General features: G+C 67.3%; 3 protein-coding genes across 7 annotated transcripts; 2 read left to right on the forward strand and 1 right to left on the reverse strand.

Moving 5' to 3' along the window:
• The first annotated feature begins 1,870 nt into the window (after positions 1–1,870).
• SCRN2 (secernin 2) lies at positions 1,871–5,729 on the forward strand. 2 transcript variants are annotated; one of them, XM_066566821.1, is made up of 9 exons: positions 1,871–1,914; positions 2,229–2,400; positions 2,812–2,993; positions 3,174–3,373; positions 3,462–3,677; positions 4,297–4,462; positions 4,541–4,718; positions 5,103–5,272; positions 5,620–5,729. In XM_066566821.1, exons 2-8 carry the CDS (start codon positions 2,230–2,232, stop codon positions 5,259–5,261), a joined length of 1,272 nt encoding a protein of 423 aa, XP_066422918.1. In that variant the 5' UTR covers positions 1,871–1,914; position 2,229; the 3' UTR covers positions 5,262–5,272; positions 5,620–5,729. The 2 variants fall into 2 exon arrangements, with proteins under 2 accessions (XP_066422918.1, XP_066422917.1); XM_066566820.1 differs by having other exon boundaries at positions 1,875–1,914; positions 2,224–2,400.
• On the reverse strand, positions 5,537–9,277 carry LRRC46 (leucine rich repeat containing 46). 4 transcript variants are annotated; one of them, XM_066566825.1, is made up of 8 exons: positions 9,156–9,277; positions 8,742–8,827; positions 8,603–8,663; positions 8,414–8,522; positions 7,719–7,765; positions 7,529–7,638; positions 7,294–7,363; positions 5,537–6,118 (listed from the first exon to the last, which is right to left on the reverse strand). In XM_066566825.1, exons 2-8 carry the CDS (start codon positions 8,770–8,772, stop codon positions 5,560–5,562), a joined length of 987 nt encoding a protein of 328 aa, XP_066422922.1. In that variant the 5' UTR covers positions 8,773–8,827; positions 9,156–9,277; the 3' UTR covers positions 5,537–5,559. The 4 variants fall into 4 exon arrangements, with proteins under 4 accessions (XP_066422922.1, XP_066422921.1, XP_066422920.1 ...); XM_066566824.1 differs by having other exon boundaries at positions 5,537–5,858; positions 5,940–6,118; positions 7,294–7,638; XM_066566823.1 differs by having other exon boundaries at positions 7,294–7,638.
• A 69-nt stretch (positions 9,278–9,346) lies between these two features.
• Positions 9,347–12,822, forward strand: MRPL10 (mitochondrial ribosomal protein L10). The gene is made up of 5 exons (XM_066566827.1): positions 9,347–9,391; positions 9,950–10,119; positions 10,938–11,102; positions 11,524–11,668; positions 12,097–12,822. The coding sequence occupies exons 1-5, from the start codon at positions 9,352–9,354 to the stop codon at positions 12,339–12,341; spliced, it is 765 nt and encodes a 254-aa protein (XP_066422924.1). The 5' UTR covers positions 9,347–9,351; the 3' UTR covers positions 12,342–12,822.
• Positions 12,823–13,598: the final 776 nt, after the last annotated feature.

The following is a 13,598-nucleotide window of genomic DNA, read 5'->3' on the forward strand; positions in this document are numbered from 1 at the left end:
CAAGGCCTTCGGTTTTGAGTGTTTTATTATTATTATTAATTATTAATTATTATTATTATTAATTATTAATTATTATTATTTTATTAAGGTGAAGCCAGGCTTTGCCGCTCGGGCAGAGTGGAGGTCCCAGGCCGGAGCTGTGGCCTTGGGCTGTGCGGATGGGGAGGGCTCGGGCCCCTGCAAGGGTCCCATCGCTGTCCCCACCGCTGTCCCCGTCCCCAGGGCTGCGCAGGGGCTGCAGCAGCGGGCGGGGCGAGCCCTGGGGCTGGGACCCCCAGCACGAGGTGAAGTCTCGCTGGGGGGGTCCCAGGACGTGTCCCCAGCCCGGCCACCGCTGTCCCCCCGCAGGACTCGGGTGACCTGGGCTCTCCCAGCTCTCGAAGGACGTCCCCGACTCCGGAATTTGACTTTTCCAGCACAAAATTCCCCCCCTCGGGGTCCCCCAGATGGGATTTCACCTCCCAAAGGGACCCTGGCGGGGCTCTGGACCCTCCCCAATGTCCCTCAGAGTGGCACCAACGGGACTTTAGCGGCCGAGCCCGGCTCCAGCAGCACCTGCGGGAGGGGGGCTCCGGCCTTTTGGGGCCAGACTGGGGGGGGCTGCACCAGGGGCACCCCACGCCTGGGCTGGGGAGGTCCCACGGCCACGCGGGCACTCGGGGTTCAGCCTCAGCGAGCTGATCCAGCCTGGGGGGCTGCGGGGGGGCCCAGGTGCGCTCAGCCCCCCTCAGGTGAGCTCAGCATCCCCCAGGTGCGCTCAGCCCCCCCCAGGTGCGCTCAGCCCCCCCCAGGTGCGCTCAGCCCCCGCAGCCCCGGGGCTCTGCCTGCCGCGATGGGGCAATGAAGGCTGTAAAACCGGGTGGGGAGGGACGGCGGCCGGGAAACCAGTCCAGCCTGCTGCGGCGTGGGGATCCCGGCCCCGCGCCCCGAACCGCCGCGTCCCCCGCCCGCCCCCGGGGCAGGGAGGGACCGGCCCGGCGGGGCCCCGGGCTGGGGGCGGCTGCGGGGGACGGAGCGGGGCGGCCCCGGGGGTGCCCCCGGCCCGGCGAGGGGAGCGTTTGTGCTGTGAAGAGGCTGCGGGGCTGCGGGGTTTGGGTTTTGTACTGGAATAAACGCCGCGTGTTTTCCACGCTCCGGCTCTCCGGCTCCATCCCTGCCCAAGGACGCGGGGGTCCCGCACCCGGACCCCGAATCAGCCCTGTCAAATGATTCAGGGGGTTGGCAACTCGACCCCAAATCAGGCCTGCCAAGGGACTCAGGGTACGGCATCCTGACCCTAAATCATTCATTCCAAGGGATCCAGGGGTCTGGAATTCCGATCCCAAATCAGCCCTGCCCAAGAGACTCAGGGGTCTGGGATCCCGACCCCAAACCATCCCCCCCGAGGGACCCAGGGGTCCGGAATTCCGACCCCAAATCATTCATTCTAAGGGGCTCAGGGGTCTGGGATCCCGACCCCAAACCATCCCCCCCGAGGGGCTCAGGGTCCCCCAGCCCGGCCTCGGCTCTCCAAGGCTTCTCAGCACGGGGACCCCGGGAGCCGCGGGCTCTGGGGCTGGCACAGCCGAGCCCCCCCTGCGGGTCCCATCCTGCGCCCCCCGGGCCGGCCGGGCGGGCAGGGTCCCCCCGCGGGCCGGGCGCTGCCCACGCCGGCGCTGCCCACGGGAACCCCCAGCACCGTCCCTGCCCCACGGGAGGAAAATTGGGACCCCCGTCCCCGGGCTCCTTTGGGACCCGCAGCCCCCGACCCACGCGGGTCCCGGTGCCGGTGCCGGTCCCCGCCGCTGCCGCCGTGCGGCCTCCGGCCACCGGGCGCCGCCGTCGCACGGCCGGGGCTGGACAGGGCGGGCCGGGGCCGGACAGGGCGGGCCGGGGCGGGTCCGGGCAGCGGCGGAGCTGCGGAAGCAGCGGCAGGTCCGTGGGGACGGGAGGCCCCCGCGGGGTCCCGGTTACCGGCGCTGGGAGGGAGGGGGTCCCGTCCGCGGTCGGTGCTGGGGGGTCCCGGTTACCGGGGCTGCGAGGGGGGTGGCTCCGGTCGGAGCGGAGCTGCGGGGTCCCGGGGCGGGGGCTGCCCCCCAGGTCACCCCGCCATGGGGTCCCTGATGTCCCCCAAGTTTCAGGGACCACGGCAGCCCCTCCATGCCCAGCCCCAAAGGGACCCCGGGGACACATCCGGGGCAGGGACCGGGGGTTGACATCGCCTCGGTGCCCGCCCTGACCCAGTTTAGGATGGCGGGGCACGGCCCGGTGCCCTCGTCCTGCGACTGCTTCGTGGCCATGCCCCCGCACACGGCGTCCCCCGCCGTCATCTTCGCCAAGAACGCCGATCGGCCCCGGGACGAGGTGCAGGAGATCGTCTATGTCCCCGCTGCCACCCACCGGCCTGGGGACAAAGTCCAGGTGAGACCGTGCTGGGGCCAAAGGGGCTGCAGGCGTCAGGTGCCAGCTCACCCGAGTGTGTCCCCGCAGGGACAGAGCACTGATCATGCCAGGCGTCACCCCTGTGTGCCGGGGTGGCTGAGAGCACTGAGGGTGCCAGGTGTCACCTCTGTGTCCCCCACAGCACCTTGGTGTACCTGGGTGGCTGCAGGGACAGAGCACTGATCATGCCAGGCGTCACCCCTGTGTGCCGGGGTGGCTGAGAGCACTGAGGGTGCCAGGTGTCACCTCCGTGTCCCCCCACAGCACCTTGGTGTACCTGGGTGGCTGCAGGGACAGAGCACTCAGTGTGCCAGGTGTCACCCCTGTGTGCCAGGGTGGCTGAGAGCACTGGCCATGCCCGGTGTCCCCCTGTCCCCCGTGTCCCCGCAGTGCACGTACCTGCAGATCGAGCAGGCAGAGCACACGCACGCCGTGGTGCTGAGCCGCCCCGCCTGGCTCTGGGGGGCCGAGATGGGCGCCAACGACTGCGGGGTCTGCGTGGGCAACGAGGGCGTGTGGACCCGAGAGCCCCTGGGCGAGGCCGAGGCGCTGCTGGGCATGGACCTGGTGAGGTGAGGAGGGTGAGGATGGCGAGGAAGGTGATGAAGGTGAGGGTGGTGAGGATGGTGAGGATGATGAGGATGATGAGGACAGCCCCGTGTCCCCATGTCCCCATGGTGAGGATGATGAGGATGATGAGGACAGCCCCGTGCCCAGCCCCTGGCTCTGCCTGACGGGCCCTGCTGGCACAGGCTGGGTCTGGAGCGGGGCAGCTCTGCCCGGGAGGCCCTGGAGGTGATGACGGCCCTGCTGGAGCACCACGGGCAGGGCGGGAGCTGCAAGGAGGAGCCGGAGCCCTTCGTGTACCACAACACCTTCCTGCTGGCCGACCGCAACGAGGCCTGGCTGCTGGAGACCGCGGGGCGCTACTGGGCAGCGCAGCGGATCCGCGGTGAGCGGGCACGGGGGGCACGGGGGGCACCGGGGGGCACCGGGGGTCCCACAGCGCCCTGAGTGACCCCCGGGCCCGGCTGGCACAGAGGGCAGCCGCAACATCTCCAACCAGCTGAGCATCGGCAGCGAGATCACGGCCGAGCACGCGGGGCTGCGGGAGCGGGCACGGAGCCAGGGCTGGTGGAGCGGGCACGGCGAGTTCAGCTTCGCACGGGCGTTCTCCCTGGAGAAAGAGCCCCCGCGCATGGAGGCTGCCAAGGCACGGCTGAGAGCGGGCAGGGAGCTGCTGCAGCGGCACGCAGGTGGGGACAGGGCGGGGATGGGCTGGGGACAGGACAAGGATAGGATAAGGACTGGGATGGGGATGGAAACAGGACAGGGACAGGGATGGGGACAGGATTGGGACAAGAAGAATGAGAACAGGAATGGGGATGAGGACAGGGATAGGGACAGGACAGGGACAGGGATGGGGATACTCGTCCATGGCTCCCCAAGGGCTGCTTCCACGCTGGCAAGGAGCTCCTGTGGCAGCTCAGGTGGGGACAGGGATGGGGACAGGGATGGCCACCCATGGCTCGCCAAAGGCTGCTTCTGTGCTGGCACAGCCCCAGTTCCTGGGGACAGGGCCTGGCGTGGGGACAGCCACCCACACCTCACCCCAGTGTGTCCCCAGAGCCACCCACACCTCACCCCAGTGTGTCCCCAGAGCCACCCACACCTCACCCCAGTGTGTCCCCACAGCCACCCACACCTCGCCCTGGTGTGTCCCCAGAGCCACCCACACCTCACCCCAGTGTGTCCCCAGAGCCACCCACGCCTTGCCCCAGTGTGTCCCCAGAGCCACCCACGCCTCGCCCCAGTGCCTCCCCGCTGCCCCCGGCCAGGCTGGCGGTGCTGAGGTGGCCCTGCCCGTCCCTGCAGGTCACATCACGGAGGAGACGCTGATGTCCATCCTGCGGGACAAGGCCAGCGGGATCTGCGTGGACAGCGAGGGGTTCCGCACGGCGGGCAGCATGGTGTCCGTGCTGCCCCGCGACCCCGCCCTGCCCTGCGTGCACTTCCTCACCGGCACCCCCGACCCCTCCCGGTGAGGCTCGGCCGGGCTCGGTTCCTGCTCTCTCATCCCGGCACGGGTTCTGCTCTCTCATCCCGGCTCCTCCCCCAGCTCTGTCTTCAAGCCCTTCGTGTTCGTGGCCGGCATCAAGGCGGCGCCGCAGGTGCGATCCCCGAGCTTCCCGCAGGACCCCGCCCGGCAGATCCCGCGGTTCCGGAGCTCCGTGGATCGGCGGCACGAGCTCTACCGGCGGCACCAGGCGGCGCTGGAGCTCATGGAGCGGGACCGGGTACCGTAGCACACCCCGCACACCCCATGGATCCTACAGAGCCCGCAGAGCCTGCAGATCCCACAGAGCCCGTGGATCCCACAGGCCCCACAGATCCCACAGACCCCACAGATCCTGCAGACCCTGCAGAACCCACAGACCCTACAGATCCCACAGATCCTGCAGACCCCACAGAGCCCCCAGATCCAACAGAACCCACAGACCTCCCAGATCCCACAGACCTCACAGGCCCTACAGACCCTGCAGATCCCACAGACCCCACAGACCTCTCAGACCCTGCAGCCCTCACAGACCCCTCCCCACCCTGCAATGGGATCAAGCTCTGAGCTCTCTGATCCCATTCCGGACTCCCTGGTCTCCCTGACCCGTCCCTGCTCCCTGCAGGAGTGGGGCCGGCAGCTCCTGGGGACGCTGCAGGAGCTGGAGCAGCAGGGCCTGCAGGGCATGCGGGAGCTGCTGCAGGGCACCGTGAGCCCCAGCCCCCAGGAGCTGGCCGACCTCTTCTTCGACTGCGTGGAGGCCGAGATGAAGTTTTACACCTAAACCCCACACAGGTGGGTGGGCTCAGCCTCCCCACGGCGTTTGTCATGGACAGGGAATCACAAAACATTCCCAGAGCCCGACCCTGACTCTTCCTGACTCCCAGCCCCCAGCTTGCCCTGGAGGTGGGCTCAGGCTGGAATGGGGTGCAAGGGGAAGGGCAGGGATATGGGATATGGGGTATGGGATATGGGATATGGGATATGGGATATGGGACTGGGGGTCCTGCCCAATGCTTTCCCCATTTTCCAGCCCCTCAGGGTGGCACCAGGCTGGACTGGGGTGGGAATAAAGCCTTTATTCAGGGTATTTGGGATAACTGCCCATTCTCTGCTCCGCTGGCACGGGTCTCCATCTGCAGGGCCTCGCCTGGGGGCTGGCTGGACCCGCTGGATGCCGGCAGAGGTGGCGGCGGTGGCCCCGGGTGCCCCTGGGGACAGGGCTGGGCACACGGTCGGGCCGTGCCGCCCTGCCCCGGGCCCAGCAGCAGCGCCCGGCGCTCCCGCAGCTCCTGCAGCCGGGCCCGGTGCTCCTCCAGGCTCAGGGTGCGCCGCAGCCGCGCCCGCCCCGCCAGCTCCCGGCGCACGTCCCCGAGGAAACCTGCCCGGAGCGACGGCAGCTGCAGAGAGCGCGGCACTGCCGGCCCCGGGACCCGGCCGCGTGTCCTGTGCCCCCCCGCACCTCTGTCCACCGTGAAGGGAGCCCGGAGCACCGGGAGCAGCTCCTCCTCCTCCTCCTCCTCCTCCTCCTCCTCCTCGCTGCTGCAGGAGCCTCCTCCTTCCTCCTCCTCGGCCGCGCTTCCCTGCACGGGCTGGGAATCCAGCTGCAGGAGCTGGGGCAGCGCTGCCAGCACCCCATCCCTGCGCGGAAAAGGGAGGAAAAGCCGAATTTTCTGCAGCTGTGGGATTGGGAGTGGGGGTCCCATCCTCCCTCAGCCCACCAGAGCCTGAGGGGGGAGAGGAGAGATTCAAATCCTTGGGGTTTGGAGAGGAGAGATTCAAATCCTTGGGGTTTGGAGAGCAGGGATTCAGTCCCTGGGGTTGAGCAGGGATTTAATCCCTGGGGTTTGAGCAGGGATTCACATCCCTGAGATGGAGAGCAGGGATTCAGTCCCTGGGGTTTGGGGAGCAGGGATTCAATCCCTGGGGTTTGGAGAGCAGGGATTCAATCCCTGGGGTGTGGACAGCAGGGATTCAATCCCTGGGGTTTGAGCAGGGATTCACATCCCTGAGATGGAGAGCAGGGATTCAGTCCCTGGGGTTTGAGCAGGGATTCAGTCCCTGGGGTTTGAGCAGGGATTCACATCCCTGAGATGGAGAGCAGGGATTCAATCCCTGGGGTTTGAGCAGGGATTCAATCCCTGGGGTTTGAGCAGGGATTCACATCCCTGAGATGGAGAGCAGGGATTCAATCCCTGGGGTGTGGAGAGCAGGGATTCAGTCCCTGGGGTTTGAGCAGGGATTCAGTCCCTGAGATGGAGAGCAGGGATTCAATCCCTGGGGTTTGGGGAGCAGGGATTCAATCCCTGGGGTTTGAGCAGGGATTCAATCCCTGGGGTGTGGAGAGCAGGGATTCAGTCCCTGGGGTTTGAGCAGGGATTCAGTCCCTGGGGTTTGAGCAGGGATTCAATCCCTGGGGTTTGAGCAGGGATTCAGTCCCTGGGGTTTGAGCAGGGATTCAATCCCTGGGGTGTGGAGGGCCAGGCTGTGTTTGATATTCCATGGAATGGTTTGGGTGGGAAGGGACCTTAAATCCCATCCAGCTCCACCCAGGGACACATCCCACCATCCAAACTGTCCTGGGACACTGCCAGGGATCCAGGAGCAGCCACGGCTCCTCTGGGAGTCCCATCCCAGCCCCTCCCCACCCTCCCAGCCAGGAATTCCTTCCCCAAATCCCCTCTGGCGATGTGAATCCATTCCCCTTTTGCCCAGAATCCTTTCCCAGCTCTCCGGCAAGTGCTGGAAGGCCACAGTCAGGTCCCCCCGAGGCTCCTCCCGGATTTTGGGGCGCTGTTTCTCCCCTCCTGCCCCACCTGTATCCCTCCTGCTGGGTGCACTGGTTCCCGGCCAGGTCCAGGATCCGGAGGCTGCGGGGCAGCTCCTCTGCCAGGATGGAACAGGGAAAGCATGGGGGGGCTGAGCTGGGAGCCAAAATCCCTGCTCCCCAAACCCCCCCCAAAGCAGCACTGCACCCCCACAGCCGGGGAAACTGAGGCAGGAGGGTGGGAATGGGATCGAGGACAGCCCTGGAGGGGTCCCTGCTCCCACCTGTGTCCAGCACCTGGATCAGGTTGTGGGACAGGTCCAGGAGGCTCAGCTGGGACAGCCCCTGCAGGTTCTGCACCCTCTGGATGCGGTTCCCAGCCAGGCACAGGAACCTGCAGGGCTCAGGAGGGCAGGGGGGGTGTCACAGCCCCCTGGGGACACCTGGTCCCCTTCCCCAGCCCTCCTCAGGTACCTCAGGTTGGGAAAACACTCCAGATTCTCCATCTTCTCAATTTGGTTCTGGAAAATAAAATAGAAAAAAAACCCAACGTGTTTTTGTTGTTGTTGTTGTTTTGGTTTTTTGGGTTTTTTTTTTTTGCCTGCTGAGTGAAAATTCACATTTTGGGAATGTGCTGGGATTGCTCCAACCAATCCTGGGGGCAACACGGGAGATTCTGGGGAGGGAATGGGGTGGGAGGACATGGAGACATCCCAAAATCCAGGGCCCTGAGCTGCGTTATCCTATGTGGGTTTGGGAATACTGGAATTCTAGGGGGTTGGAATGGAGGGAGGCTCAGAGACCCCTGTGGGGGGACCGGGGGGGTCACTGGAACCCACCCAAACTGGAACCCCCCGAAACTCTCAAGGGTGGGGGGAAACTGTTCCCTTCTGGATATTGGGGAGGGAAAACAGGAGCAGAACTGGGGGTGCCCCTGGGATCAGGACTGGGGTGTCTGTGGGATCAGAATTGGGGGTGTCTGTGGGATCAGAACTGGGGGTGTCTGTGCCCCCAGGATCAGGACTGGGGTGTCTGTGGGATCAGAACTGGGGGTGTCTGTGGGATCAGAACTGGGGGTGTCTGTGCCCCCAGGATCAGGACTGGGGTGTCTGTGGGATCAGAATTGGGGGTGTCAAGCCTGGGCTGTGTCTGCCCCCCCAGCTCCGTACCTGCTGCAGGTAGAGGCTGTGGATCCTTTCCTGCCCCCGGGTTTTCCCGATGCAGGAGATGTTCTCCCGGTCCAAGCGGACGGTGCCAGTGGGCAGCGGCCCCGTGGAGCTAAAGGGGGCACAGGGGGGGTTTTGGGGTGCCCTGAGCCCCCTCCCTGCCAGCCCAGGGGGGCTCTGGGGGATCCTCACCGGGTGTGGGCCATGATGAGGCCGTCACTGAGGGTCACTCCTGGGGACGGCTCCTCGGGAGCTGTGGGGATTCAGAGAGGGGGTCCAGGGCAGGGGCAGCCCCTCCTGCCCGGGAGGAGCCCCCCAGTGCCTCACTCACCCCCACAAAGGGCGTCCCCTTGCTCAGCCATGGCGGGGTGGCCTGGGGGTCCTTGTCCCCACTCAGGGGTGATGGAGGAGCAGTGTCTGAGGGAACAGAGGGTTCTAAACAATCCTGTGGGTTGGGGATGTCAGTGGGGAAAGGATTGCTGGGGTGGGGTCAGGGCTGGGACCTCACGGTGGGCGGAGGGGCTCTGTACCCAGGGCGATTATGGCACTGCAGGAATCAGTGGGACCGGGAGCCCCGGTCTGGGGATCTCAGAGACCCCCAGGGATGGGGCCTGGGGGTCACCGGGACCAGGCCCCACTGGACGGGGGCTCTTAGAGACCCCTGAGATGGAGCCACGGCAGCTCAGCGGGAGCGGGTACCGCGGGTTTGGGGCTCAGAGAGCCTCGGAAAGGGCAGGGGGCTCACCGGGAGCGGTTCCCTGGGTTTGGGGCTCAGTCCCTCACTTTGGGGGGTTCAGCGACCCCCGGTCCAGGGGTATCCCAGGAGTATCCGAGCAACCAGGCCGCGCCTAGGCCGCGTTACGCCGTTGCTATGGAGACGGGCGCGCCGGAAGTGACGAATCGTCCACCTTCCCATAGGCCCTTGCGCCGGCGCGACCAAGATGGCGGCGCTCAGTGGTAGCGGGACGCGATGGCGGCGGGGTGAGAGACGAACGGGAACGGGAACGGGGCTGGGGCAGGGGCCTGGAATGGGAACGGGATGGAACAGGGGCCTGGAATGGGAACGGGACTGGGACTGGAACGGGACAGGGACAGGAATGGGAACGGAACTGGGACTGGGACTGGGACTGAGACAGGGGCTTGGAATGGGAACGGGACAGGACTGGGACAGGAATTGGACTGGGAGTGGGAATGGGAACGGGGCAGGGGCCTGAAATGGGACTGGAACAGGACTGGGACAGGGGCTTGGAATGGGAACGGGACTGGGAACGGGACTGGGGCAGGGGCTTAGTATAGGAATGGGACTGGGAACGGGATTGGGCCAGGGAACGGGAGGGGGCAGAGACCGGGAACACGAGTGGGTCTGGGGCACGATCAGGAACCAGGGCCAGGACTGGGGCCGGGCTGAGGCAGCCCAGTGCCGGTACCCGTGCTGAGCGCTGCCCCGCAGCCCCGGGCAGCCCGGTATCGATGCTGGTATCGGTGCCGGTACCCATGCTGGTATCGGTGCCGGTACCCGTGCTGAGCGCTGCCCCGCAGCCTGGCTGCCCGCCCTGCAGCTGCTGCGGCGCGGCTCCAAGGCGGTGACGCGGCACTGGAAGGCCATGCACTTCCAGCGGCAGAAGCTGCTGGCCCTGACCGAGTACCTGCCCCCGCGGCCCGCCCTGCCCCCGCGCTGCCTGCCCCGCCCCGCGCCCCGCCAGCAGCAGGTACGGAACGGCACGGGATGGCACAGCATGGCACAGCATGGCATGCCACGGCATGGCATGGCTCTGGGGGGGGTTCCTGCGGGAGAGGGCACGGGTGGGGGACACAGCCCGGCTGGAGCTCCTGGAAGGGTGTAATCCCATGGGGTGGGATGGGGGGCTGGGAAACAGGTGAGACCCCATGAATGGGATCTTGAGATCTGGGGGGGCAGCTTGAGATCCCTGGGAACACGGTGAGATCCATGGGAACACCTTGGGATCCCTGGGAACACTTTGAGATCCATGGGAACACCTTGGGATCCATGGGAACACCTTGAGATCCCTGGGAACATGGTGAGATCCATGGGATCACCTTGGGATCCATGGGATCACCTTGAGATCCATGGGAACACCCCAAAACCCACAGCACCACCTCACAATCCCTGGGACCATCTCCCCCCAGCACTTCCAGCTGCGGGATCACACCAGGGGTCCCACCCTGTCCCCTGTGCCCTGTCCCACACTGACACTCCCTGTCCCCAGGAGGACGGGTACGGGCAGTGCTGTGACACCGGGACTGTCCCCTGTCCCCATACCCCACACTCCCTGTCCCCAGGAGGGGTCACAGCAGGGTCCCACTGTGTCCCCACACTGACACTCCCTGTCCCCAGGAGGACGGGTACGGGCACTGCTGTGACGCCGGGGCTGTCCCCTGTCCCCACACTCCCTGTCCCCAGTGGTCCCTCCCGTCCCCACACTCCCTGGCCCCAGGAGGACGGGTACGGGCAGTGCTGTGGCACCGGTGCCGTCCCCCGTGCCACCGCCGTGCCTGGTGTCCCCAGGAGGACGGCTATGCCCGCGTGCTGCGTGCCCAGCTGGAGGCCACGCTGCGTGCCAGCCGCATGGTGGCCGTGTGCCAGTACAACGCCATGGCCGACGAGGACGTGGCCATGCTGCGGCACTTCCTGCGCCGCCACGACATCCACGTCAAGTTCGTGCTCAACGAGGTGGGGCTGGGCCTCGCGGGAGATCCGGGGGTATCCCGGGGGTTCTGGGGGTATCCTGGGTGTTCTTGGGGTGTTCTGAGGGTATCCCGGGGGTTCCAGGGGTATCCTGGTGGGTCTGAGGGTATCCTGGGGATATCCTGGGGGTGTCCCAGTGGTTCCGGGCTGTCCTGGTGGCTCTGGGGGTGTCCCAGTGGCTCTGGGGTTGTCCCGGTGGCTCTGGGGGTATCCTGGTGGCTCTGGGGCTGTCCCGGTGGCTCTGGGGGTGTCCCAGTGGTTCTGGGCTGTCCCGGTGGCTCTGGGGCTGTCCCGGTGGCTCTGGGCTGTCCCGGTGGCTCTGGGGCTGTCCCGGTGGCTCTGGGCTGTCCCGGTGGCTCTGGGGCTGTCCCGGTGGCCCCGGGTCTCACCCTGAGCTCTGTCCCAGGTGGCCCGGCCGGTGCTGGCACAGTCCAAGCTCAGGAATCTGCTGCCACTGTTCGTGTGCCGGAACATCCTGCTGGTGAGCCCGGAGCCACGGGCCAGGGAGATGCTGAGAGTGCTCAAGGGGGTGCCACAGGTCAACCTGCTGGGTGAGAGCCTGGCCTGCTCCCCACGCCACTGAGCTGGGGGCACGGGGCTGGGAATGGGGGCACGGGGCTGGGAATGGGGGAATGGGGCTGGGAATGGGGATGGGAATGGGGGAACGGGGCTGGGGATGGGGATGGGAATGGGGGAATGGGACTGGGAATGGGGGAATGGGGCTGGGAGTGGGGGAACGGGGCTGGGAATGGGGATCCAGGGCTCGGGAGGCTCATCCAGGACTGGGAATGTGAGCCCAGGGTTGGGAAGGAGGGCCTGCCCAGGGCTCGGGAGGCTCATCAGGGCTGGGAATGCCGGCCCGGGGCTGGGAATGAGGCCCCTGATGGAGCTGCATCCTTGCAGACGGGGCAGGCAGCCCGCAGGAGCCAGCAGCCCCTCCCAGGGGCTCTGGGATTCCACCCCCGGCTCCCTTTTCCAGGCGCCTGCATCGACGACACCATCCTGAGCCGGCAGGGGGTGGAGAACGTGGCCCGGCTGCCGCCCCTGGAGGTGTCCCAGGGCCAGACGGTGGCAGCGCTGTCCCTGCTGCCCTCGCAGACCTGCTCCCTGCTCCAGCGCGGCCCCGCTCACCTCACGGCGCTCCTGGAGCAGCACATCCGGCGGCTGCGGGGCGCGGGCGGAGCCGCGGAGCCTCCCCCGGGCCCCGGCACCGGCAACCACTGACACTGGGAGCCGGGAACCAGCTCCTGCCCTGGCCACGGGAAGCGGGGAGCGCCCCGGGTGAGGGGCTGGAGGGTGGTGGACACGATTCCCATGGAATTCTGCAGCTCCACAGAGCGGGGTCAGGGGCTGGGGGTTTGGCACTGAGGGTCCCGCTGCCCCCCCAGCCCTGCAGGGAGTCGTGGCCGTTCCCTTGTGCTCCCTCGGGATCGTCCCAGCGGCGTTCCAGCTGTGATCGCTCCAGCTGTGATCCTTCCAGCTGTGATCGTTCCAGCTGTGATCGCTCCAGCTGTGATCGCTCCAGCTGTGATCGCTCCAGCTGTGATCGGGGCTCTCTGGGAGCAGCCAGAGGAGGAGGAGCGCGGGGTGGACCCTGCCGGGGGGATTGGGGCACTCCCAGCCCCGTGGCTTTGGGATGGGGCTGTGCTGTAACACTGAGCCCACCCCGGGCTCCCTGTCCTGCCCATTAAAGTCTCTGTGTGGAGATGCCGAGGCCTTGTCTGCGATTTTGGGGGTGGGTGGGGGGTGGTCCTGCCCCCCGAGGGTGGGGGGAGAGGCCAGGGCTGCTCTGGGGGTCTGAGGGAGAAGGGCTGGGGGTGGGAGAGGCAAACCCAGGGTGGGAATGCCCTGGGACCACCTTGGAGGGGTGGGCCCGGACACCCCCGTGGGTCAGGGATTGCCGGGATCCCCACGGGGTGGAGATTCCCGGGATTTCCATGGGATGATCAGCCCCGAGACCCCCACGGGACGATGATCCTGAGACCCCCATGGGCTGGGGATTCCCGGGATGCCGGTGGGTCAGTGATCCCTGAGACCCTCGTGGGTTGGCAGTCCCCAAGGGATGATGATCCTGAGACCCTCGGACACCCATCCCGGGACCCCCGCGGGTCGGTGGTTCCCGGGACCCCCGTGGGATGACCAACCCCGGGACCCCCGCCGGCGCTGCCTCTCCCCGCCCGTTTCCCCGGGGCTGCTCTCGGCTGGGCTCCGGAGCTGCCCCGGTTCCGTGCGGGCGCTCCCGGTGTCCCGGCGGCCGCCGGCGCTGGCGGCTCCGGTCCTCCACGGAGCAGGGGGCAGAGCCGAGCGGCTCCGGACCGCCCTCCGTGTTCCGCTTCCTGCCGCCGCCGCCGCCGGGCAGGATGCGCTCGGCCCCCGCCGCCCGCCCGCCGCCCGCCCAGGTGAGCACCGGCCACCGGCACGGGGGGAGGGTCCGGCCGGCCCCGCGACCCCCGGCCCCGCTGCCCCGGGCGGTGACACCGG

Source organism: Molothrus aeneus, chromosome 28, assembly GCF_037042795.1.
Source record: "Molothrus aeneus isolate 106 chromosome 28, BPBGC_Maene_1.0, whole genome shotgun sequence".
Classification (NCBI taxonomy): domain Eukaryota; kingdom Metazoa; phylum Chordata; class Aves; order Passeriformes; family Icteridae; genus Molothrus; species Molothrus aeneus.